Source organism: Carettochelys insculpta, chromosome 4 (assembly GCF_033958435.1).
Source record: "Carettochelys insculpta isolate YL-2023 chromosome 4, ASM3395843v1, whole genome shotgun sequence".
NCBI classification, from domain to species: Eukaryota; Metazoa; Chordata; order Testudines; family Carettochelyidae; genus Carettochelys; species Carettochelys insculpta.
The window spans coordinates 101,911,194-101,937,593 of NC_134140.1; the positions used below are offsets into that span (position 1 = coordinate 101,911,194).

At 40.8% G+C, this 26,400-nt stretch overlaps 1 protein-coding gene across 1 annotated transcript in view; it reads left to right on the top strand.

The window, feature by feature from the left end:
- The window catches only part of PRDM5 (PR/SET domain 5), a 139,515-nt gene that overhangs the window by 71,332 nt on the left and 41,783 nt on the right, over positions 1–26,400 (top strand). Inside the window, exons 11-13 of the mRNA XM_074993382.1 lie at positions 2,995–3,088; positions 9,843–10,003; positions 16,246–16,339. Of these exons, the coding sequence (XP_074849483.1) occupies positions 2,995–3,088; positions 9,843–10,003; positions 16,246–16,339 (349 nt within the window). The remainder of the gene's footprint in view (positions 1–2,994; positions 3,089–9,842; positions 10,004–16,245; positions 16,340–26,400) is intronic.

Here is a 26,400-nt window from a genome sequence, read left to right on the forward strand (position 1 = left end):
GCTGTTTCAGCTTGCTGTGAGTGCAGATCAGCTTTAGATGATGCTTCATCAGAAAGAAGCTGCAATCCTGTTCTGTTACATTCAGATTTAAGGGCAGCTGCCCGTGTGGTCAGCACCTGGGAAGTGGGGGTATGGAAGAAATTGGACATACAATAGTCCATACTTGCCTGATTATCTGTTGTTTGGTGTTTTTGCTACTGTGTGTATGTTAATCAAATCTTTTAAAACGCCATCCTTTGTGTATTGTACACAATGTATACAGATGTGTGTGCTCTTTTATGCAGTGCTTTGTATATTTATTATAGGCTGTTAGCTATAATTTGTAACAACAATTAAAGCCTCGTTTGAAGCTTCAAATTTCATGTGAGCACAACAAAAATACTAGACCAGTTTTCCAACTTAGATACTCCTACTCGAGAACATGTGTATTTCTAGCAAACCAAAAGAACTCATGGGCTATGTCTACACTAGCCCCAGAACTTCGAAAGGGGCATGATAATGAACCTAATTGAAATATGCTAATGAGGTGCTGCCATGAATATGCAGCGCCTCATTAGCATGATGGCGGCCGCGGCACTTTGAAAGCGCCGCTTTCGATTGCGTGTGGCTCATCTACATGGGGTCCTTTTTGAAAAGGTTATAACTAAATAGGAATAAGGGGATTTCAAAGGGTGTGAGTGCTTTTGAAAAGGACCCCATGGAGACAAGTTGTGCATGATGGAAAGCGGCACTTTCGAAGTGCCGTAGCTGCCGTTATGATAATGAGGCAGTGCATATTCATGGCAGCGCCTCATTAGCATCTTTCAATTAAGTTCATTATAATGCCCCTTTTGAAGTTCTGGGGCTAGTGTAGACATAGCCATGGTGTGAGGAAAGTGAACGTGTGATTGCACGAAGTGGTCTGGTGACGATGATGCATTCATCTCTAGGTGCATTTTTGCATCTACTTCACATTCATCTCAGTTATGAAGTTTAGAAATTCCGTTGGACTCCTATACTGCAGCTTAAAGGCCATATATGGGAGAAGTTGCAAAGGGCTTTTCAGTGACAATGGAAAAGCCCCGCAGCCGTAGACCTAATCAAATAGAAAAGCATTCTAGAGTAGGGTGTGTTGAATTAATAGGAAGTGACTTTTGCGCTCGTGAAAAGTGCCAGATTGACAGCCCTGGAGACTGAACCCTTCTATTTATCCACAGAACAGGTACAGCACAGACAGCAGCACTGCCAGCTTCCCCACAGTGTCTCATCAATATGTCTCAAGCCTGTTCTGGAGGAACCACCTGTTGAGGTGAGAAGGCAGTTCAGTCTCTTCATGCCCAGTCAATCCTTGGCCTCTCTGCTGAGACTGCCAGCAAGGGTATCAACTGATGCTAATAATGTTGTGAACCTCTAAGAAGTAGACTGAAACAGTCAATTTATTTTGCATAGCTATTTGATGGTCTTTCAGTGGCCTTTCTGCAATATGGGACTTAGGCTAGATTTGAGTTAAAGACTTCGAGGTGAAAGCCTCTGTAGCCCATTTTCAGTCATCATAATCTCAGCCATCCAGTTTCAAAGCACTTTCTTAAAGGTATCCCCTCTCTCCTGTGGACGTACACTGATACGTAGCTGTATCAGTGTAAGGCTTTGTTCTTTAATAAGAAAGAGTGCAGGGTTTGAAAGAATAAGTATCCATGAGTAAAAGAGTCCTGGGCTGTTTTATTTATCTAATCCTTGTTCTACCTGTGATTTTTGCAGTCCACTACAGATGGCTATTAGTATACCATGACATCTTGGTATTGCTAGCCATAAGAAAAGACATTGAGGTTAAAAATGAATGTGTGTGACCCAAAAGAGCTAAAGGCTGCATATAAATCAATTCACTGCCTCTCTTCTTCTTTCCTTCCCCCTCCCCCCACAGCTTGTGGAGTAGCTATGAATGCCTTATGCCATTCGGGATTTCTCTGCCATGAGGAGAAAATAGATTGGGCACTTATGTACCATATTAATGTTTACCCTTAGGCTACAAGAGTCACTGTTTAATATACCTAATTTTGTTATTAACCATAATCCCTGCATGTTATAAAACGCTTCCAATCACTCCTTTTTCCCTTGAGGCACAATAGCTTTCAATCAAGGTCCTTGTGAGATAAATGCAGTATTTAGACACTGATTCTTTAAAACTTCCCTTTGTTGGAAAATTATAGACAGTTGCTTAGATACCACATTGTGCAGTATCATTTACTGGCTATAATGGGATTGTACTGCATTACAGTAAAAAAAGTAGAGGAAGTGATTTGAATTTACAGAAGTAGGATACAAGCTGATTCTTTCACAAGCTCCTGAGAGCAGCATCAGCAGCTATGAAGTTTTAGCCAAGCTTAGGTTTCCATCTTATTTATGACTTTGATGTGGTTGTTTCAGCTTTGGTGAATTTTTATTGAGGTAAGCAAGGCTCTCAGTACAAATAATTCTGTCTTCTGTTTCAAATTAGAAAATGAAGCTGAGACAAAGATGGGGGTAGCGTCTAGATTTGAGACCTTTTATTTTGCTAAATTTTCAGTTGGTTTCTGAAAAGTAGGCAGATCAGCAGCTGGCTAAGAGTAGACTGGAATTACTTGAGAAAATTTTGTGCTTTTGAGGGTGTATTTAATTTTGATGATTTTACATATCTTATTTGGTGAAACTGCAAATCCTACCTTGTAGCTCTTCTTCAAAATACAGGTATTCTGTGTGTGTGCATGCTGATGCAGGCAAACACACCGGAGTGCACGTCTACACACTCATACCTTTTACATAACAGGATTCCAAAGACTTACGAGATACTCCATTTTAATAGTTGCCGAGTTGTCTTGCAATGTTCCACACAATTGAAGCATTTTAAGCTTAAGTAATATGTGGAACTGCCATGATGTATCCTCTGAACTCAGCCTGCCAGGTTAGCTACAAGTACTGTAAAAACTTTTACTTGATTTCCCGGATCCTTCCCCCTGACTCATTGTCTTTCGTCTGCAGACCCACTCTGAAGAGAGACCATTCCAGTGTGAGGAATGCAAGGCTTTGTTCCGCACCCCATTTTCTCTGCAGAGACACCTACTAATACATAACAGTAAGTGCTAATTCAGAGGGGCAAAGGGCTTCATCAGCTCACATCACTGACTTGTAACATGTGGGAGGAAATGCACTGTTACGCAGCACAAAACTGAACTACACTGTCATTCTTTCTTGTGCTCAAATAGTAGGCATCCTTCAGTCTGCATAGACTATGGATCGCGCCCTTTATAGTTTCAATTGAGGACTTCATTTACAGCGTCTACTGTGACTATGAAGACCCACACGAGAGTGACAGTCCTTGCTGCATCTCTTGCAGATGTGGTGGGTGTCTGGCAAGTCCTTAGTGTGCTTTCTGTGCGCTCACTTCTCCTCTGCTAGCTGTCTGATCCTCATCTGGCCCTTCTGAAGGCCCTTTTTTTCCACCCATGTGTGAAATAAATTTGATGTGTACCAAGTCAGGTGCAGATGTCTGCCTCTTTGAGAAACACATGCTGCTGGCTATGGATTGCTGTGGGTGCTCTGCTAAACAGCTGAGTGGCATTTGAATCTCTCCTGGGTGGCTGCCCAAGTGCACAGCTTATAGGGAACACTGCCCAAGTCAGAAAAAGATCAACTCAGGCCTGAGATAGGACTGGCTGTTTAGGGTGAGAATTAGCTGGCATCTTTTGTTTATTTCAATTTGGTAATCTCGATCTGTCTGTTTTCACTTGTAATCACTTAGTAAAATCACTTTTTTTATTAGCAAGCCCAGTGTAAATAGTTGTTACCTGAAAGTGGGGTGGGAACCATTGCAACCACTGTGCTTGCTTGTCTTTTCTTGGTACAGGGGGCTGACCTTTTGAGCTTTCTCTGTGTAAAACTTTTATGCAGAGTAAGATGGATTTATCTTGGGTTTTGATCATCTGTGGGTGCTGTGTTCCTGGGTGTCATCAAAAGCCTTATAGCTGAGCTGGTTCAGTGTCTGTATTGTTCTGCTGTGGGGTGGTTACCCCAACTTTGTGCCAAGGGACCTCTGTGATTCAGCTAGTTACAGTGGCCTTTCTCTTTCTCTTCAGCAGAACACCAGATGTAGTCATGTGTGAGAGTCTTCATTTCTTTTATACTTTGCTTAATTAATTAACGAATTAAAAAACCCTTTTAAAAGTAGAAAGAAATGTTTTATTATTTTACTCCTGAGATCGTTGAAGCTTTGAAGACAGCTCTGTGTTTTTTTTTTTAATTTATTATAATTTAATATATCCATGTTTTGTGCTAAGAAGATATATATTAAAGAAATTTTGGAGCAATGTTGGTTTTTGTGAGGCTGTTCTTCTGTTAAGTATTTAAGATTGTAGAATGCTGTTCTCCAGGCAAACTTAGCCAGAGTGCTAAAAATCCTTACATTCTTGCTGTCTTTCTCTTTCTCCAGTGCATAGAAACCTCTGCTTAAACACTTATTTTAGGGACTGATCTAAAACCCACAGAAATAATTGTTTTCCACTAACTTCAGTGGGCTTTGTCTCTCACCCACATCCAAAAATAGTAGTGTACATTCAGAGTTGCAAGATCTTACAAATATCTATTTAAAATGTTTTTTGTTTTCTTCAGATTCTTGGAGGAGCATGAAAATATTAAAAAAAATCTTTTTTGTTTTGTGCCTTAAAAGTACACTTTTATTCCGGTTTCATTTTTTAAGATGTTCCGGCTCCTTCACTCAGTTCCAGCACCATATCTGTATAAAATGTACATAAAGCAAACTTGTTGGGACACCTTCTCTTCCTGTATGGTTATTTAGAACAGAAGTGCTGACAGAGGTCACCACGATCATGTACTTTGTAAGAAATAGTTTAAATACAAGCTACTGGTTAAAAGACGGGACCTTGCTGTTGTGAAAGCAAAGCTTGTGTTTCATGTAAGGAATATTAAAACTCCAACCCTTCTGACCTCATCCTGAGATTGACAGGCTCTGTGGTCATGATCATAAACCTGTAATTTCAAAATAACTGAGAGTCCTGTTAGAGCATACCCGTGGTGCCTCTTCCAGTATTGAACTATATGTCCTGTTTCCGAGGAAAGAGCAAAACAAACAAACAAACAAACCTAAATATATCCACCTAATTTTTGTCCAGGTTCACAGTGCAGTGTCACAAAGAAGGAACTGTGTAGCAAAACTCACATTTAAGAATTCTTTCATAACTTCTATCTAAAATCAATATGCGAGTGATAGTCAATGTTAAAGTGGGGTACTCTGCAGGCAACGGTGTCTGGCATTCGTAATTAAAAAAAAAAAATAGCACACACACATTTAATAAAGGAATACCTGAAAGTGCGATTCCACTCTGAAAAATAGCTCTATGAAAAATGGCATCATGGTGTTTGAGATGTGTATATAACATTATCTTTCAAAATTCCATATTAAATGTGTTTAGTGGTAAAAGATTCCCCCTGCAACCAACTGCCGATTCTGCGAATTCAATCTGGAATTTTAAAATAACCCAGAATTCATTCCTATTCTTGCATATCACTGCCAGTTATACTAGGCCCCGCATGCTAAATTATTCTTTCCATAACCTTTGTGCAACCTCCCCAACTTCAGCAGATTTATGCCAATATATTTTATAGAGTTTAGTAACAATTCTGTTGATAATACAGTAGAAGGACTACAATCCATGTTGTACTTTCTTAGCTGTGTTGGCTCCTCAGGGCTCATAAGAATTAAAGGCAGCCAGCACTTACTTTGGTCATTAAAGTGAACAGGAGGAATTCATATGTAGGTATATAAGGAGGTCTACTGAGCAAGAAGACAGTTTTTACGTACAGTAGACCCTCGAGTTAGAGTTTTGTGTAAGTGGGGGTCCGGCTTTTTCCCTGGTGGAAAACAGGTTCTGCTCCCAGGGAAGCAGCAGAAAGGTAAGTCCTGGGGTGGGGGGCAGTTGGGGAAGATTAAGTCTGGCAGTGGGTTGGGGCCATGGGAGGTGGGTGGTGGTGGTGGGGGCTAAACCTGGGGTGGGTTAGGGCTGCGGGGGGCGAGGGGTGGGGTTGAGCCGGAGTTGTGCATGGGGGTGGTGAGTCGGAGCCCTGCTCAGGTACTGAGCTGGGCCGCAGGGGGTTTGAACCGGGTCTGCATATGGGGAGTTTAAAGCAGAGTGTGTGGGGGGACGGCGGTTTGAATTGGAGCCGTGCATGGGGGCGGGGGTTTGAACTGGGGCAGGAGCATGGAACTGGAGCCGTGCGTGGGGGCGGGGGTTGAACCAGGGTGGGGGTGTTGAATCAGAGCCATGCACGAAGGGGGGATTTTGAACTGGAGCCATGTGCAGGGGTTTAAACTGGAGTGGAAGGATGGAACCAGGGCTGCGTGCGAGGGGTTTGAGCTAGGGTGGGGTGGGGGTTGAACTGGGGCCAGAGGATGGAACTGGGGCCATGTGTGAGGGGTTTGAATCAAGGTGGGGTGGGGGTTGAACTGGAGCTGTGCATGGGGGGGTTTAAACCAGGAGGGTTGAGCTGGAGCCGTGTGTGAGGAGTGATGAGCCAGAGGCAGGCATGGGGGGTGAGCCAGCAGGGAGGGTTGAACCGGGGCTGGGGAGGTTGAGCGGGGGTGGTGAGCTAGAGCAGAGGCAGGGGTGGAGGGTGAGCAGGAGCTATGCACGGGTGGTGAGCGGAGTGGAGGGCGGTGGGCTGAGCCGGGGCCGTGTGGAGCTGGCGGGGGTTGAGCCAAGGCTCGCAGGGGAGCGAGTTAAGTGCAACTGGAAATCGTGCATTTCCAGGGTTTACTGTAGGAATCGGGTCAGCCACGTAAGGGCGGGGTTGCATACTCTGGGTTCATGTACTGAGACCTTAGTGTACTCACTTTCTGGAGTAGAATTACACAACCTTCAACAACAACAACAATAAGAACTATAATATATTAACAGAGAGTAAGCCGTGCTAGTCTATACACTATCAAAACAAAAAGCAGTCAAGTAGCACTTTAAAGACTAGCAAAATAGTTTATTAGGTGAGCTTTCGTGGGACAGACCCACTTCTTCAGACCATAGCCAGACCAGAACAGACTCAATATTTAAGACACAGAGAACCAAAAACAGTAAGCAAGGAGGACAAATCAGAAAAAGATAATCAAGGTGAGCAAATCAGAGAGTGGAGGGGTGGGGGGAAGATCAAGAATTAGATTGAGCCAAGTATGCAGACGAGCCCCTATAGTGACTCAGAAAGTACCCATCGCGATTTAAGCCATGTGTTAATGTGCCGAATTTGAATATAAAAGTCAGCTCGTTCACTTCTCTCTCTAAAACGGTGCGATAATTTCTCTTCAGTAACACACATACCTTGAGGTCATTGACAGAATGCCCCATTCCATTAAAATGTTGACTAACTGGTTTGTGGATCTGGAGTGTTTTGATGTCTGTTTTGTGCCTGTTGACCCTTTGTCTAAGGGAGTTAGAAGTCTGTCCAATATACAAAGCATCTGGGCATTGTTGGCACATGATGGCATATATGATGTTAGTAGAGGAGCATAAGAAAGTGCCTGTGATTCTGTGAGTAACCTGGTTAGGTGCAGTGATGGTATTTCCAGAGAAGATATGTGGACAAAGCTGGCAGCGGGCTTTGTTGCAGGGAAAGGTTCCAGGACTGGTGTTCCTGGGGTATAGGCTGTGGCTGTTAGTAAGGATCCTCATGAGGTTGAGAGGTTGTCTGTAGGAGAGAACAGGCATGTCACCCAGAGCCTTCTGGAGTGTAGCATCCTGATTAAGAATAGGTTGTAGGTCTTTAATAATTCGTTGCAGTGGTCTGAGTTGGGGGCTGTAGGTGATGACCAGTGGTGTTCTGTTCTTGGCTTTTTTGGGCCGATCTCGGAGCAGCTGGTCTCTGGGTATGCATCTGGCCCTGTCGATTTGTTTTTTTACTCCTCCTGGTGGGTAATTCAGGTTTATGAATATTTGGTAAAGTTCTTGTAGTTTTTGGTCTCTGTCAGTTGGATCAGAGCAAATGCGATTGTACCTAAGAGCTTGACTGTAAACAATGGATCTAGTCACGTGTGCAGGATGGAAACTAGAAGGGTGTAGATAAGTATAGCGATCAGTAGGTTTTTTTTATCTTTTTCTGATTTGTCCTCCTTGCTTACTGTTTTTGGTTCTCTGTGTCTTAAATATTGAGTCTGTTCTGGTCTGAAGAAGTGGGTCTGTCCCACGAAAGCTTACCTAATAAACTATTTTGCTAGTCTTTAAAGTGATACTTGACTGCTTTTTGTTTTTATAATATCTTAAGAAGATCTTGCTGCTATGTTGGCCAACATACTTTGTAGGAGTAAAAGATGAGGAAAAACACAATGCTTCCTTTATAGTCTGTACCAGAACGAGAACATAAGAATGGGAAGAGGAGCGATTCCTATGTAAGCCATTCGACGTGATTGGTACATCTGTGGGAGAGATATTTTTGGATATATTATACCAGTGCTGTAGAGGCTGCATTGGTTCACTGTTTTGTTTGGGGTGCAATTAGAGGTATAGATGGTAAAACTTTTTGTAGTTTGGGTTCTAGTTATGTGAGGAACACTCTCTTCCCTGTGCATTGTCCCAAGAAACCCAACATGCATTTTCACTTTTATTCTCTAGTTCTGAGTAAGTTAAAGGTAGAAAATTTTGAGTACAACAAATTGACTTCCTCTCAATCCAACAGAGTCAAAGTCTTTTGAATTGAAAATGGGGAATGGAAATACTTTCCCTATTTTCTGTATGTGAAGTGACTTTTTTTTTTTTTTAAATAAAGAGCCCTATAGCATAAGTAGTAGATGGAACAAATTGGGCATTTGGTGGAGAGCGATTACAATAGTCTTGTGAAAAATGGTTCGATTTATCAAACATTTAGCAATGAGATCTTATTAAAATATACTTTGTGTACTGTATAAAATATACTGAGCATTGTAGATTGTGCAAAGTAGTCTTTTACTAGGATATTTTCACAGATACATAAGAGATTTAAGTGCACAAGTGTGGTTTGACTTGTACTCTTCTTTTCAATTGGATTTTTTTTAATGAAAACGTGTGGAAATCACTTCAGGACAGATGCTCCTTGATTTCTGTTTTTTTAGGAAGATTTTTATAGATACATTAAATATGACGGATTTCTGAGTGACCTGCATATTATAGATCAATACATAGTAATATACTTCTCAGGAACTTGAAATTCACTTCTAAATTGAAGCTGGTAACAGTAATATTTTATAACTGATTATCTCCAGATTATCTTCTAGGATATTTTTTATCAACAATTCTATAGAGATTTTCATAATCTGGTACTTCTCCTTTTTTGTTTGTTTTGATAATTAGTGAAATAACTATGAATGACAACAATCAAATAGCCTCATTGGCATCTGAGTTAGCATTCACTGAAATTAATGAGACAGTTGCACTCTCAAAGCTGTTGTTAAGAATTCTTTGCAAACTCAAGCAGGCATCTCTGCATCAGTTATATACACTTAACATTTTAAAATCTTTCTTTGCACTGTAAAGGTTTACAATGTTGGATGTGCCACTTTTCCAAGTAGATATAAAACCAAAGGTCCTGAGTACCTGTGGTCATTTAAATTCGTTTGCTTTCAGCAAGGGTAGAGAAATTAATCCCATCTTCCTGACTAAATTATTTGGGTGATTACGTTCTGCTTTCTCAAACTAAAATTTATACTGGATATGGTGTTCCTTCACTTCTTCCACAGACATGTCAGTACAACTTCCTCCATGGGGGAGATATATGGATCATGGTGCATTTCTCAAGGGGTCAGATAGTTAACATGATTCCTGATGTTAGATTTACACTTTGCTTTTTTATGTTATAAGGTGAGAGGACCTTCAAGTGTGATCACTGTGATGCTACCTTCAAAAGGAAGGACACATTAAATGTTCACATCCAAGTTGTACATGATGGACATAAGAAGTACAAATGTGACCTGTGCGACAAAGCCTTTGTTACACCGTCAGTGCTTAAGAGTCATAAAAAAGTGAGTAAAATCCACTCCATGGCATTTTCATGCATTGACTAGTTTGTTTACCCTCAAGACTGTGACTAAACGTAATATCCACACGTGTTTCTGTATGGTGTGTTTTCAGTAAAAATTTATCTGTTACTGGTAACAAGAACAAGCATATTTTTATGTTCACTTGTTTCAGTGTTGGGGTTGCAAGTGGCATCCAGAGGCTAGAAGGTTCATAGGTAAAAGTCCTTTCTAAGCACTCTAGTGTTGGGTGTGTGGCAGAGGTGACTTGTTGCACTGCTCTTACACCACTCCTATCTACCAGTCCATAGAGCGGCCTTGGTGCCTGCTTTAGAAGAAGCCACTTACTCACCTTCCTGGCCAGAGGTAAGGTGTCAATTCCAGTAGATGTTAATAGGGGTGAATATGGAGGAAAAACCAATGAACCACAAGTCTCCAGTGTTGTCACCAAATGCAGAATGAGAGAAATGCTAAAATCATTAAAGTCTGAATTGGTGTTGAAGGTCACCAAAGGGAATTATATAGGAGGATACAGCTGAAAGAGAACCTACTGCAGAAGGCTATACAATGGAAGTTACAGCTATTTGGGCAGATCTGCAGAATTGACAATGAATGAAGAATCAAGACCCTCGTATTCGGCATAATGGATGGTTTGAACAGGAGAGGCAGACCCCACAGAGAATGGGTAGATGGTATAATAGATTGGTGCAGAGCTAGTCTACTGAAACTAAGCCACTCCAGACTAGACAGGGAAGAATGGAAGGAAATAGTGAGAGAGCCATCAGATACCAACGGGGGCTTAGCCCCTAGTTGTTGATGATGATGGTGATGATACACACAACCAACAAAGCCAATTATGGTGGTTTTTACAACAGGTTAGGCATGAGATTATATGAAGCTCTGATTCTATGCATTATCATGAGGGCCCTGCCAAATGCACAGTTCATTTTGGTCAGTTTCGCAGTCATAAGATCTCAAAAATAATGTCATGATTTCAGGTACTTAAGTTTGCAGTTTCATGGTGTTGTAACTCTAGGTGCCCTGACACAAAAAGGAGGTAGGAATGTGTGCACGTGAAGAGGGTTTTGGTGTTGCTACCATACTTCTGTGTTGCTGCTGGGTAGGTAACAGAGCTGCCTTCAGAGTAGGAGCTGCTAGGGAGTGGTGGACCGGGACACCAGCACTGAAGCCAGAGCTGGTGCTTCAGCCAGCAGCCACCAGTATCTAGCTACCCAGCACTGAATGTAGCAGAGAGGTAAGGGTGGTAATTCCATGACTCCTAAAACATCCTTGGATCCCTTGCAACACCCTTTCAGGTCAGACCCCCCAGTTTGAGAAACACTGATCTATGCTGTGAAACCTGCATAATACAAGGCAAAAGCACACAGAAGACTGGGTTTCATGGTCCGTGATATGTTTTTCATGGCCATGAATTTGGTAGGGCTCTATTATCATGCTAGTGAGTTTACTTTTGAAGGTGCTTATACAAAGTACAAAAGGGAATTTTAAAGTTTGTTGCCACTCTGTCCTTATTTTGTTTTATGATGAATGCATGTGTATGGATTAGCATACCTGGGAGCCTGAGATTGATCTTAGAACTCTGAATTCTTGAGTATAGTAAACTGCATTGTCATCTTTGTATGTCACCAAACATGCAGTCACAGACTGCAAATAATAATGGGGCCAGTTAAGGGCAGAGTGGATTTCTTTGGTGGTTTTTCTTTTGCTTTTGTTTGGATGTTTTTTGTTTTGTTTATTGTTTTTTACAGTCTTTACCTTCACGTAAATATATTACAGTACAATTGTGATCTCTCTGTATTTTACTGGTATTTGTTTTGAAATCTGTTATCTCACATTTAAATACCTATTCTTTAATATTTTTGTTACAGTATTGCATTGGTGAGAAAACAGGACTTTTTATAGTAATCATTTTGCCATAGTGGCAAAATCACCTGAACTTTTCCTACCCTCTAGCGTCCACTATTTCCAATGGAAAGAAAGAGGGTTATGAAAAGTGACTTGTTGAACACAAAGCCAGAGAGCATTACTGAGAGAGAACTGCAACAGGACAACACATCCATAGGGAGGAACACATGGAAAACTGGTATATGATGAATATCTCATGGCTTTAAGCTTTTCAGTGAAGCTGGTGATGGAGTCTGAAGAGTCCCTGTTTCTAGTCCACATTTTCTATTCACTCTTCCTCTTGTTTCTGGGTCCTTCTTCTTCCTGATTCACCCATCCCTCTCTTTGGAATGTGTAACGGACTAGGCAGTTGGCCTAATGATTGCGGCTGGCCTGGTGTTCAGAAGCTGAAGATGGCCGTGAAATCAGCAAGGACCTGAGTACTCGCAAGAGCCAGTTATGGGTAAGAAAGGAATCAGGGTTAGGGTCAGGCTTGAGGACAGAGACTGGAGATCAGAAAGCAAGGTGAGCTCTGGAGGCACAGCAGCCAGAAGTCTCTGTGGCTGTGTTGACATCTTCCTGGGAAACCTCTAGGATTAAATAATCGGCATGGGCAGTTAGAAAGACACAGGACATTATCACACAAGGGTTCCTTTAGGCTCTGAAGGAAGTGCCATCCGGTCTTCACAGCGCCCTCTCTGGCGGCAATATGGGAATGCCAACTGCTCTAGGTTCTGCAAACCTGAGATTTAGTCCCTTGGCTGGTACCAGGATGTGAGTCTTTAGGATATACTTATCAAATATTAAAAATTTTGACCTGCCCTGCCCCCCTCAAGAAAATGGCGGCTATGGTTTTTTGGCAAAACATAAACTGATTTCACACAGCACTGGGTAATATTGTGATGGGGTTTATGTTTTTGGTTTGGTTCTGGTTTATAGTATGTTGGTTATGTGTTTACTAAATGAAGCACATCTGCTGAAATATTCACTGGTAATTTTCAGAGCAGATTAAAATAGTAGTATAGGATATTAATTCTCTGGTACAATTATGTTCTTTGCTTCCTTCATCTGAACAAAGATCATCATGATCTCCAGATGGCTACTTAATTAGACTTTTATTGAAACTGCAGTACTTTGAGATACCACAGCAAAATATATTGGTTTCAATACCGCAGATTGATTTTTAGTTAATGATATGTTGAGTAATCAAAGGAAATTTTAAAATGTGTTTTCCTCCTATTCAAGAAAATTAAATTGGTAGTATTCTGGTTAAGAATAAATATACACATTGTAAAAAAGTATATAAAATCTAAAAATAATTTGTGTTTTTTTTTAAATTTTTTCCTTCCCTTTTCATTAAAAAGACAGAAAATATGTGAGAATAGAATTTGTCACTCCCTTATCTACCACGTATCAAGATTGTGTGTGTGTGTTTTTTTATTTTATTTTATTTTATTTTATTTTGAGAGCACAGAAATATATTTTTAAAAGGACATTGTCATGGAAGGCTACAAAAAAGAGCAGAATCCACCTATAACATGATGGGCCTGAGAGGGTTATAGGAGTAGTTTATGCTGCCACTGTCCAATCAATTATGCAGATAGTTGTTCAGCAGACTGGAAACCTTGATCCCTTTTATAGGCACTGTTTAATTGCATAGGCAGTTTGAGGGTAGATCAAAGTTGAGCTACTCTGTCGCCCTAAATATTCTCTCATATGCCATTTTATGTAAGGTTACACTAACAAGCTCTGCCAGCAAAACCCTGGTTTTGCCAACAAAACTCATGGGGCATGCACACACAAAATGGGATTTGTCGACAGTATCTGGACAAAACATAGCCCTTTTGCTGTTGACAAATTCTGTCGACAAAAAAGCTGTGTAAATGCCCCAATGGGGCTTCTCCTGTCAGACAGGGCATCTACAACAATGGGTGGCATTGTGTGCTGTGATTCTGGGTGCCTGTTTCGTGGAGAGAGCAGCTGGGCAGTCTGGCTCCTCTGTCAACAGAGTTGAGTGCTCTCCTGATTTGCTTTTGTGTGTGGCTGCTCTCTGTCAACAGAAGTTTTGCTGGGAAATCTCTTCTGATAGTGACTTCTGTTGACAGATTGCTGTAGTGTAACCGTATCCTAAAGGTGTCGAACTAATTTCTGAAATGTGAAATATTACAAATAATATGTTTATCTTACATTTATTATAAGAATCAAGCTAATTAACAGATAACTAGTTTTTATTTAAAAAAAAAAGTAAATGCTCTTTATCCCATCGGTCCTTTATTGATTGCATTAGAGAGTGAACTGACCATTTTGTGCTGCTATTATAAATAAGACTAGCCATGTACTTGAGCAGCCAAGAACTCCGGTGGACATTATGTATTGCTTCAGGAAATCCTATTATTATGGTTGTTCAGAATGAATGTCTATCTGGAATCCCACAGTGTTGCCATAAAAGATACAAAAAACTTCTAAACAACCTTATCTTAATCAAGATAGATTGAACATTGATATCTCTGGCGTCACAAAATGAAGCGTGTGTGTATGTGTGTTTGGTTTTGAAACTGAATACCATTTATTTTAACTTCGATTTCAGTATAATGCATACCATGTGAGTTAAATATTTAAAGATGAATAAAGAATGTGTAACTTTATAATGGCTGAGGATTTTTCAATCAAAATGTAAATTAATTTCCTGACCTACAGAGAGAGAAACACAAAGTTTTAAAAACTGAATTTGTCAATGGGACAAATGGTTTAGTAATCTTACCTCTGCTATCCCATCTGAAAAGCAGTCAGTAATCCTAAATGGAGAATGTTAATGTTTTCAACCAAATTCTCAGAGAAGGGTAGACACCATCCTATGTATATATAGTTCAGTAGACTGATCAATCTTTTTTCAGACAAGAAGGCTGGAGGTAGCCCTGAGATGGGAGTCCCAACACTGAGGTTATTTTTGAGGCAAAATGGTGATGCTCACATCACAGCTGCTGTTAGAATTAAAAGGGAGTCTACCAGAGTTTCACCATATATGTTGTAAGAGTTTGGCCTTTCATTGTGGGACGAGAAATCATTAAGTTTATTAAATGTCTTCTGTTTTTTAACAACTAATATTTTGATATCTTTTGTTTTTGTATTGACTTTTTTGTCTAGATAATCCTGAATGTTGATATCATAAGCAAGTAAATACACAGTTTAGACCCACATACAGTCAAAAATAACTTAGGTGGCTGTAATTGTTACCCTCAGTAATGGGACAGTTAAAAAAAAGTAAATAAGGGTCACATTTTGACATTCTTACTGTCTTTGAATAGTACGTCGCACCTTAAGTAGTGACATTTGTAAATGTGTTTGGTTACGGAATGAGTTGTTGTACAGCACAAATCAGTCTGTACTTCTGGTTTCAACATAGACTGGTTAGGACCAAACAGGAGAGCATCTTCTGCCGGTTAGTTTGACCACAGTAAAGGACAACGTGCATACTAACATTTAGCATGTACTTGGTTGCTTTCCTGAATTTGGGACCCAGAGAAATATGTGAAAATATGCAAGAAGCCATGTGCACAAGTTTGACTGAGAAGTGGTCCTCCTGTTACTTCTTTGTTCCGCGTGATAGCATCTTCCCTTCAAAACAGCAGTGCAATTTACCAGTATGACATTCTGTCCATAAAAGGGCCACTAATGCAAAAGTATTGAATATGACCTGCAAAATTCTGAATGCTTGTAGTTCCCACTGAACACACTTTCCAATTCTTTTTCCTAGAGAGAAAAATTATCTGCAAGCCAAATCAAACTCTAGTCTGTTTTTAATAAGACAGGACAAAAATACAAGATTTTAAGAAATGGGTTCATTTTATTGAGGTTATTGGTGCCTTGACAAAATCAAGTCAGTGGTTCCAGTTTTGAACTGGAAACAGTATTTGGCATTGAAAAATAGGTACTCTCCTTCCACCCCCCTCAGGGATGTCAGCAAAAGCAAATAAAGATAAATCAAATGTTTATAAACCAAACTATTTGAAGAACTATAGACTCACTGAAACCGTACTGTAGTTAGATTTGATAAACAGACTTATTTAACAATCAATAAGGAGATGAGTTTAGAAACTTTTGCTATTGTGTGGACAAAAAGCACATCCAAGATTAATTCTTTAGAATCTCTGTTTGACGGTGTGGAATCAAACATTAATGACTGTGGAAGGAAATAAAAGCTTGGAAGAAGAATACAATAGAGAAAAACTAAAAAGAAAAATGGACAATGTCAGGTATATTGAATCTTCTATGGAACCTAATTCTTTGAAGCTACACAAAATCTTAACTTTTTTTTTTCTTCTTCCTCCATTTCCCACATCCAGACACACACAGGGGAAAAGGAGAAAATTTGTCCGTACTGTGGACAGAAGTTTGCAAGTAATGGAACGTTGAGAGTTCATATTCGGAGTCATACAGGTACAGTAGCTTTATGTGATATGGAGAGCTTAGGTCTCTAGACATAACTATATTTATTTATTTATTGTTGTCTAACTACAGTTTTAAGTACAGGATCACTTAATATAGCGCTTTGAGATTTTTAGTTTTCTTCAGCCTGAGTGACTTGAAGATCCACAGTTACCATACTTCAAGCACACCAATTACAAAAATCCTATTAAACTATCTGATTACCCATCTATCTGTCCATTAATTAATTTTTCTTGCTAATCAGCCTGCTGTTTTAGCTTGCTTAATTCCTGCTGTCTTGTTTGTGTAATACTGCATGACAGCAATGGATCTATGACAATTTGTATTATATGAGAATCTGTCCCAGAGACTTGAATGGAACAACTCATTTAAGGAAACCAAGCAGGAACAGCCCGTACTGTTTTGAGACATCATAGTTTCCATGGTACTGTCAAAGATGGGATTGATGCATGACTTGGTTGACTAAACACTGATTTAATATAAAATAGCAAAAATTGATTCCATAAATGCATCACTGTGTTCCTAACTTGGTTGTTGTGCAAAGTACAAGATGAGGCAATGTTAGAGACACTTCACACACAACAGGATATTAGTGTGAGAGCCAAGTTTGGGGAAGGAATGTATTTTTATTGGATCAGTTTCAGCTGGTGGGAGGGGAAGGTGGCAGGACATTCATTCCTAGTGGTCAGAGCAGGATTTAGGCTTTGGGATTGGTGTCCAAATGCCTGAGCACAAGGCCAAATTAGAGTCAGAGATGGGGCTGGAGACAGAGGTCAAAATCCAAATGCCATCACCAAGGGTTAAGACAGAGTCAGATCCAGGCCTAATATCATAACCAGATTACATTGTGTCAAGGGAGGCAGGAGCTGAGTTGGTTCTAAGGTAGGAAAAAGTCTGAAGGCAGGGCAGGGTCTAGGCTGGACCCATATAGGAGGAAGTAGGAGCCTGACTTCAAGTGAGGTGTGCACAGGGATGCCGGCAATCAGCAGGTATATGTAGCTGTTGGGCTTAAGAGCAAACCATGCCATTGTCTTCATAAACCAGGTATTTCTGCCGTTGCCTTGTCATGCTTGTTGGCTGCCTGACAACTGGTAGGAGCAGCTGCAGGTGCTTGTGCCTGAAAGAAGTTTTTACCCTTCTTCGTGTCTTGGAAAGGTAACCAGTGTGTCTCAGCTAAATAAAAGGTCGGACAGATTGCTGAGCATAAGAAGTTCACACAAGCCATAGCAGACCACTTTAGTGAAGTGGACAATGAAGGGTTATTAGACAGAAGGGAGTGGTACAAATTGCTGTCATGAGCCATAAAACAAATGACTCTGGCTTCAGTCCAGGGTTTGCGGTGTCTAGCGGAGATCTGTAATTAAGTTCTTAAGCTTGTCTTGTGAAGGTATTGTGCCTCGCATTGCATTGAGTGTCAAGAGTGACTACAGGGCTCTGGGGGCACGGGTGAAGGGGTTTGGGGCGCAGGTGGTATTCTCTTCAATCCTTCCTGTTGCGGGGAGGGGCCTGGGCAAAGACAGGTGCATCCTAGAGGTGAATGCCTGGCTGCGTGGATGGTGTCGCCGGGAAGGCTTTGGTTTCTTCGACCACGAGATGCTATTTCAGGAAGGACTGCTAGGCAGAGATGGCGTTCACCTTTTGAGGAGGGGAAAGACCATATTCGGACACAGACTTGCTAACCTGGTGAGGAGGGCTTTAAACTAGGTTTGCTGGGGACAGGGGAGCAGAGCCTGCAGGTAAGTGGAGAACATGGAAACCTGGGAGATGGGTCGGAAGTAAGAGGGAGCATGGGCAACAATGTCAGAGTAAAAAGAGAGCCAGGAAAAAACTGGGGGGAAAGTTCAAATCAATATCTAAGATGCCTATATACCAATGCAAGAAGTATGGGTAATAAGCAGGAAGAACTGGAAGTGCTAATAAATAAGTACAACTATGATATCATTGGCATCACAGAAACTTGGTGGGATAATACACATGATTGGAATGTTGGTATTGAAGGCTACAGCCTGGTTAGGAAAGATAGACAGGGAAAAAAGGGGGGAGGTGTTGCCTTATATATAAAAAATGTACACACTTGGACTGAGGTGGAGATGGACATGGGAGATGGACGTGTTGAGAGTCTGTGGGTTAGTTTAAGAGGGGTAAAAACCAAGGGTGATGTCCTGTTAGGAGTCTACTACAGGCCACCTAACCAGGTGGAAGAGGTGGATGATGCTTTTTTTAAACAACTAACAAAATCATCCAGAGCCCAGGATTTGGTGGTGATGGGGGACTTTAACTATCCGGATATATGCTGGGACACTAATACAGCGGGGCACAGACTATCCAATAAGTTCTTAGACTGCATTGGAGACAATTTTTTATTCCAAAAAGTTGAAAAAGCCACCAGGGGAGAAACTGTTCTGGATTTGATTTTAACAAATAAGGAGGACTTGGTCGAGAATTTGAATGTGGGAGGCTGCTTGGGTGAAAGTGATCATGAAATCATAGAATTCACAATTCTAAGGACTGGTAGGAGGGAAAACAGCAAAATAGAGATGATGGATTTCAGGAAGGCAGATTTTGGTAAACTCAGAGAGCTGGTAGGTAAGATCCCATGGGAGAAAAACTGAGGGGAAAAACAACTGAGGAGAGTTGGCAGTTTTTCAAAGAGACATTATTAAGGGCCCAAAAACAAGCTATTCCCCTATGTAGGAAAGATAGTAAATATGGGCAAAGACCGCCTTGGCTTAACAAGGAGATCCTGCATGATCTCAAACTAAAAAAGGAATCCTATAAAAAATGGAAACTAGGACAAATTACAAAGAATGAACATAGGCAAATAACACAGGAATGCAGGAGTAAAATTAGAAAGGCTAAGGCACAAAATGAGCTCCAAGTAGCTAAGGCATAAAGGGTAACAAGAAGGCCTTTTACAAATATATTAGAAACAAGAGGAAGACCAAGGACAGGGTAGGGCCATTGCTCAGTGAGGAGGGAGAAACAGTAATGGGGAACTTGGAAATGGCAGAGATGCTTAATGACTTCTTTGTTTCGGTCTTCACAGAGAAGTCTGAAGGAATGCCTGACATATTGAATGCTGGTGGAAAAGGGGAAGAGTTAGTTTTTGAAATAAAAAAAGAACAAGTTAAAAACCATTTGGAAAAATTAGATGTCTGCAAGTCACCAGGGCCTGATGAAATGCATCCTAGAATCCTCAAGGAGCTGATAGAAGAGGTAGCTGAGCCATTAGCTCTCATTTTTGGAAAGTCATGGGAGACAGGAGAGATTCCAGAAGACTGGAAGAGGGCAAATATAGTGCCCATCTACAAAAAGGGGAACAAGAACAACCCAGGAAATTACAGGCCAGTCATCTTAACTTCTGTGCCAGGAAAGGTAATGGAGCAGGTAGTTAAGGAAGTCATCTGCAAGCACTTGGAAGGTAGTAAAGTGATAGGGAACAGCCAGCATGGTTTTGGGAAAAAACAAATCATGTCAAACCGACCTGATAGCTTTTTTTGACACGATAACGAGACTCGTAGATAAGGGAGAAGCAGTGGATGTGGTATACCTAGACTTTAGTAAAGCATTTGATACGCTCTCGCATAATATTCTTATCGACAAACTAGGCAAGTCCAACTTAAATGGGGCTGCAATAAGGTGGGTGCATAACTGGCTGGCTAATCGTACCCAGAGAGTAGTTGTTAATGGTGCTCAATCCTGCTGGAAAAAGCGTAACAAGTGGGGTTCCGCAGGGGTCTGTTTTGGGACCAGTTCTGTTCAATATCTTCATTAATGATTTGGATATTGGCATAGAAAGTACGCTTATTAAGTTTGCAGATGATACCAAGCTGGGAGGGGTTGCAACTACCTTGGAGGATAGGGTCATAATTCAGAATGATCTAGATAAATTGGAGAAATGGTCTGAAGTAAACAGGATGAAGTTTAATAAAGATAAATGTAAGGTGTTGCACTTAGGAAGGAATAATCTGTTTCACACATACAGAATGGGAAAAGACTATCTAGGAAGGAGTACAGCAGAAAGGGATCTAGGGGTTCTAGTAGATCACAAGTTAAATATGAGTCAACAGTGTGATGCTGTTGCAAAAAAAGCAAACATGATTCTGGGATGCATTAGCAGGTGTGTTGTGAACAAGACACGAGAAATCATTCTTCCGCTCTACTCTGCGCTGGTTAGGCCTCAGCTGGAATATTGTGTTCAGTTCTGGGCGCCCCAATTCAAGAAAGATGTGGAGAAATTAGAGAAGGTCCAGAGAAGAGCAACTAGAATGATAAAAGGCCTGGAGAACATGACTTATGAAGAAAGGCTGAAAGAATTGGGCTTGTTTAGCTTGGAAAAGAGAAGATTGAGGGGGGACATGATAGTGGTTTTCAGATATCTTAAAGGGTATCATAAGGAGGAGGGAGAAAACTTCTTGTTCTTGGCCTCTGAGGAGAGAACAAGAGGCAATTGACTTAAGCTGCTGCAAGGGAAGTTTAGGTTGGACATTAGGAAAAAGTTCCTAACTGTCAGGGTGGTCAAGTACTGGAATAAGTTGCCAAGGGAGGTTGTGGAATCTCCCTCGCTGGAGATATTTAAGAACAGATTAGATAGATGTCTATCAGGGATGGTGTAGATAGTGGTCAGTCCTGCCGTCGGGGCAGGGGACTGGACTCGATGGCCTCTCGAGGCCCCTTCCGGTCCTAGTGTTCTATGATTCTGTGTTTTGCAGACACACTTTAGAATGTATCTGTAATGAATGAGCTGAAGGATTGGTTTGTGTTCCTACCTGTAGCATTAGGAGAATGAGTGTGGGTCACTCTTTTGCCCTCTTTGGCATGAATATGCAAAAGGAGTTAGTTGCCTAAATCTATGTTTTAGGCATCTAAGTCCCAGTTTTGGGATCACTGTTATGCACAAAACTCCCACTTGAGCCCTGTAGGTGATTAAGTTTTCAAAGTGAATGTTCCCTCAAGGACTGTGTCTGCATCTGATCGTGTACACTGCTACCTCCATGTAGGCTTCTGGGCATCTATGTTGGACCTACGACACAGAGCAATTCACAAACCAGGGGAAGACGGGCATTCTTCTGCCTAAGTTTGTGTGCGGGGTTGGATCCAATGTGCATGCTCAGAGGGCACCTACTGGATCAGGCCCCTTTGGTGAGTTCTCACAAAACAACGGGTGCAGGGCAGATAGGCAGGTCCCAGTGAATAGCTGTAATAAGGGGACCTCCTACTGACTTCCGCTCTTTACTTGCAGAAGAAAAGGGATTTGAAAGCTGAGGCCTGTTCAGGTGAGTGCTGTCATCACTGGGCTGTGGCATATTCTGGTGTGCAGCTCCCTCAAGTTCTCCTGTTCAATTCTGAATAAGTAGTCATTGGAGGAGAAGGGGGATCCAGGCTCTCCCACTGCCTAGGTAAAGATGCTCACCAGCAGATTATAGTGTTACTCTAAAGCTTTATCTCAGGCCTGAATGACTCAGAGGGAAAATGGAAACATACCAACCATCTAGTAGGGATGAGCAAAATAGACCTCTCAGGGGTTGCAGTCAACCCCTATACTCCCTGTGAGACATGAGGAGTAAGGGAGGTCAATGGGAGAAACTCTCCCATTGACTTTCCATTGACCTTGCTCAGTAGAGATGGTCAAGTAAGATGAGTACAGATAGGTTGATTCTAGCTATGCAGTTGCTGTAGCTAGAATTGCATATCTGTAGTCGACTTACTTTGCCTAATGTAGACATAGTCGTAGTCTCTTCTGTCTTTTGTATCTTTCTTCTACAATACTGTCCTCAGTGGGACCTTTAGGTATTCTCTGAGGTATGAAGGACAGCACCCTCTCCTGTACCTCCCCCACCCTCAAAAAAGAAACCTTGGTGCAAATGGTCTGTGTGTGGCAGAAGTCTGGAAGCTCTGCCCTGTCCAGAAAGCACTAAACTCCTCATCCTTGAGGGAAATGAAAAAATTTGCAGGAGGGGATTGTGTTATTGTACATTTGAACAGCATCTAGCATAATGGAATCCTAGCTTAATGGAATCTCTGGTTGCTTTCATAACACAGATAATTAAATATAAACTCACCTCTAGTAAGGAAGTAAGCATCACAGAAAATAGTTTTATGCCTAAGTATGTTTGAATAATAGCATTATAAAGCACTGTGGGTCTCAATGCACAGTTCAGAGCAGAACTACCCTCCTTTTGTAAACATTCTGCATAGCAATTTGCAAGTCAATGTACAGTTTGTGCTTTTATGTTTCTTGATCACCATATATGTCTGGATTTATTGCTGTAGTAATACAGTGTCAGCTTTTCTTCAGTATGCTCTACATAAAGACAAAACTGTTTTCCTTTGCTTCCTCCAGATGTTCCTTAGGCAAATGATGGCTAATTATTATCTCTGTTGTCCTTTTTAGCAATACTGTTGTCCTTTCTCTGGACTATGTTAACTATGTTTTTAAAACTTTTTTTAATCAAAAATATTTTTGCTTCATCACATGGCCATCCCCCAGGGAACTCTTTCACTTTTCACTTTCCCTATATCTTAAAAATATTGGGCATGAGAATGATGAGTAATTTCCAGCTTTTCTGAAATACTCTTGTCCACAATGTCACATTCAGTAAATTTCAATATATTACTCCAGTTCTTTGTTAAAATTTTTGGATTCTCACTTCTCAGTTTGTTGAATATAAAACCTTTTCATATTCCTGACTGCATAAGTCATAGCTTTGCTCAGTCTACTGATGGGTATCAAAATTAATCTTCGTGGAGCGCAGACTACGTGTGTGTTATGTTCCTGTCCTTTAAATTAAGTGTTTTAGTTTTCTCTCCTCACAATCTTATTACACTTCTTAAAAATTTCTGTAATTGCTGTTTCTTGAACACCACACCTTTCCTGTTGTCTACGAACTACAGGGGCTAGGTTTCAGTTTTGATGTGTTAAGTGGTGCTAGTTATTTTTGAGACAGAGAGTAGTTCTCGTTTGAATAGATGGGGTTTTATAGCTGGAAGGCTGAAAATTCTAATTTCATGTACAGCATTATCCATCACACTTAGTACTTCACCTAGCTCCTTCCAGCAGGATTTCTCAAATTTTAGGAAATGTTTCATAAACCCACCTTCAACAAGACCTCTAACAGGAGTTTGATGAAGCAACGATTTGTAGCCACGACTTTTCTAGAAACAATAATTATGATGTTTTAGGAGGCTTATTTGAATAATAAAGGAGTCCACAGTGGAACATACACTCATGGTTCAATGTGATGGATGAGCCTGACTGAAAGATTACACTCCATACAAGAATGAACTGGAGAAATATGCAGATTTAAGTCATTCTCTGATCAATAACTGAAATGCTTCAGTATTATTGCCCCCCATTAAATAAAGTGGATATGAACTTTCAGGATTTTTATATCTAAAGCTGGAAACTTCTTCACAGAACATAACAAGACAGTCATTTGCAATGAATTGTCATGATTAAGAACAGACTGTTTGGTTACTGTTGCTACCAAATTGTTAATATTTTGGATGGTGTTTGTGATCCTCTCTAAGGCTGCTGCTACACTACCATTCTCCCATTGGAGGTACCATGGTAATGAGGCAATTCGAAGCAGGCTAATGAGGTGCTAACGTGCATATTCAGCACCTCGTTAGCATAATGGCAGCCATGCGAACAGACTTTGAATTGCAGATTGACAGTGAAGACGGGGCAGCTTCAAAACAAGTGCCTCACTTCGACATTCCCTAACTCTGATCTAGCTCTGTGGGAGTAACGGAATGTCGAAGTGGGGTGCTTATTTCAAAGCTGCCCCCATCTTCACTATCAATCTGCAATTCAAGGTCCATTCACATGGCTGCCATTATGCTAACAAGATGCTGAATATGCACGTTAGCGCCTCATTAGCCTGTTTCGAATTGTCTCATTACCATGGCACCTTCCATGGGAGAATGGTAGTGTAACAGCAGCCTCATGTTCCTCAGATACATGTTTCCAACACAACAAAAATAGCTAGTTAGATATGAAGTTTCATCAGACACTGATTTATGAGTTTATTTTAGTTCCTGACCCAGTTCTTCTGGTACCTAATGAAATTTGAAATAGAAGGGAATAACTTCAGCACTTGATTAAACCAATTGCCCAGATTTCTGGAGGATGCTTTTACGCTGAGAGAAGAGTTCAGCTAGCCTTGGGAACCAAAGATATCAGAAAAGCTAGACCATGCATACCACAAAGATGAATTATTGATGGCAAATTGCTGTTCACTATGGACAGTCAGTACATCTCTTGTTAATTGAAAGGATCAAAATACTCCTTCACCTTCTGAAGAGCTATATCACTGCAAAGGGATGTATGAGTTACCACTGAAGGGAATCCCTGTATCATCAGAACACAGTGCAAAAAGTCAAGCATTGTTTTTGTGGCCTTTAATAAAAAAATGTACTTTTAACTGCTTTGGGAAAGACCTGGCACAGGTTTTTAAGGAGATTTTCTGAGCAGCAAGAGGGCTTGGCTGCACCTTAAACAGTGAAGCCATGGTTTTAAAATGTTGCCGTAGTTTTGAGGACTTCATGTTTTTGGCTCCACTATACACTGTGGTTTCCCCCCAGTTAAATCAATGCAAAATTATACCTTCCTATGTTTGTCATTACATTTCTACATTTCCCCTTTTGTTCTTTCCGGGTCAGCCAGTGCTGAGTTTTGGGTCAACTGTTGTTTCCCCTCAACCAGTGCTGAGTTTTGATGAAGAGTGAACACGACCATTGTGCAAGTCTCAGAAATGCCCTCAGGCCTTAGTGATTGCAGCTGACGTGGCTGGTATCCCAGTTCAGTGACGTGTGTTGTCATACTCTCTCTGCATGGATACTGGTGATTCATGTTGTATATACCAAAGTTTATTTGGGCTTGTCTTGTTTTGTACGAGGTAAATTCGGGCTCAGATTCATTTTCTTTTGTTTGTAGAGCATATAGCATCCTGCTTTGGTTCCCCTGAACTCCTTCCTGAGATGCCAAGTTGAATATGATGGCTTGAGAGGGGAATTCCTTTACCAGTTTTAGGCTATGAATCTATTTTTGTCATAAGATATATGTAATATATTTTATATGACCTATTGTGACCCACCATGATCCGTAGTTTAAAAGACCCTGCTTTACAAAGTATCTTTCACAAGCACAGTAATCCATCAAAAAAAATCACGTGAATATCTCCGCTGTTAAGCAGATGGCACATATACTCGAATGTTACCCACAGATATGTGCATGCTCCTTCAATAAGCAATTTTCTATTCTCTTTTATCTTAAGATTCTGTAAATAAGGCCTACTAGTACTTGCCCTTTCAGCTGAGACTCCCTGTTTGGGGTGAGTGAGTCTGACTGTGTGTGCATGTGTATAAGAGGTGGATGTTTGGATCTGAGCTTGGCATATTGCTCTGTAATTCATCATCAGGGTTTCCAGCTCTGGAATGACAGAGACAGCAGTCTGTAGGTCAGCTGAAACACTAGAGCACATTCTCTCTCTCTGTTGTATCCTGTTGGTTTATGGCTTCTCAGGGTCAGAGGGAGCTGGGGTTAATTCAGCAAAAGACTCTTCTGTCTGTGACATAAATTCCATTGGTTGTTCATAAATTGTGAAAGAAATTCTGTGAACTGCTTTTTGGAGGTTTGAAGCTTTGGGCCATGAGGTTAATTATTTGCCTACAGTTTCAACCAACTTTCAGTACTGAGAGATACCGTCTGTTGTTTGTGCTTTTTGGATTTTAGCTTTACACACAGTCATTTAAAGGTGATGATAAATCACTCATGTTTTTTTAAAAAAAATTGTGTAGCAATGGACATTGGTGATTTTGCACATCAGATGTTTGAAGATACTCATGCATGTGATGATGAGTTAAGCCTAAAGGGATAGACTGATTTTTCCTTTCTTTGGTTTTCCCCAGTGTTAGCCAAGGAGCCTGATGCCAAACTCAAGAAAGTGAATAGGATTCCCAGTTCTTTGGATCAGGACCTAAATGTTGTCCCAGCATATTTTTGCTTTAATGTTTTACCCTTTTAAATTAATCCATAGCATATAATGTAA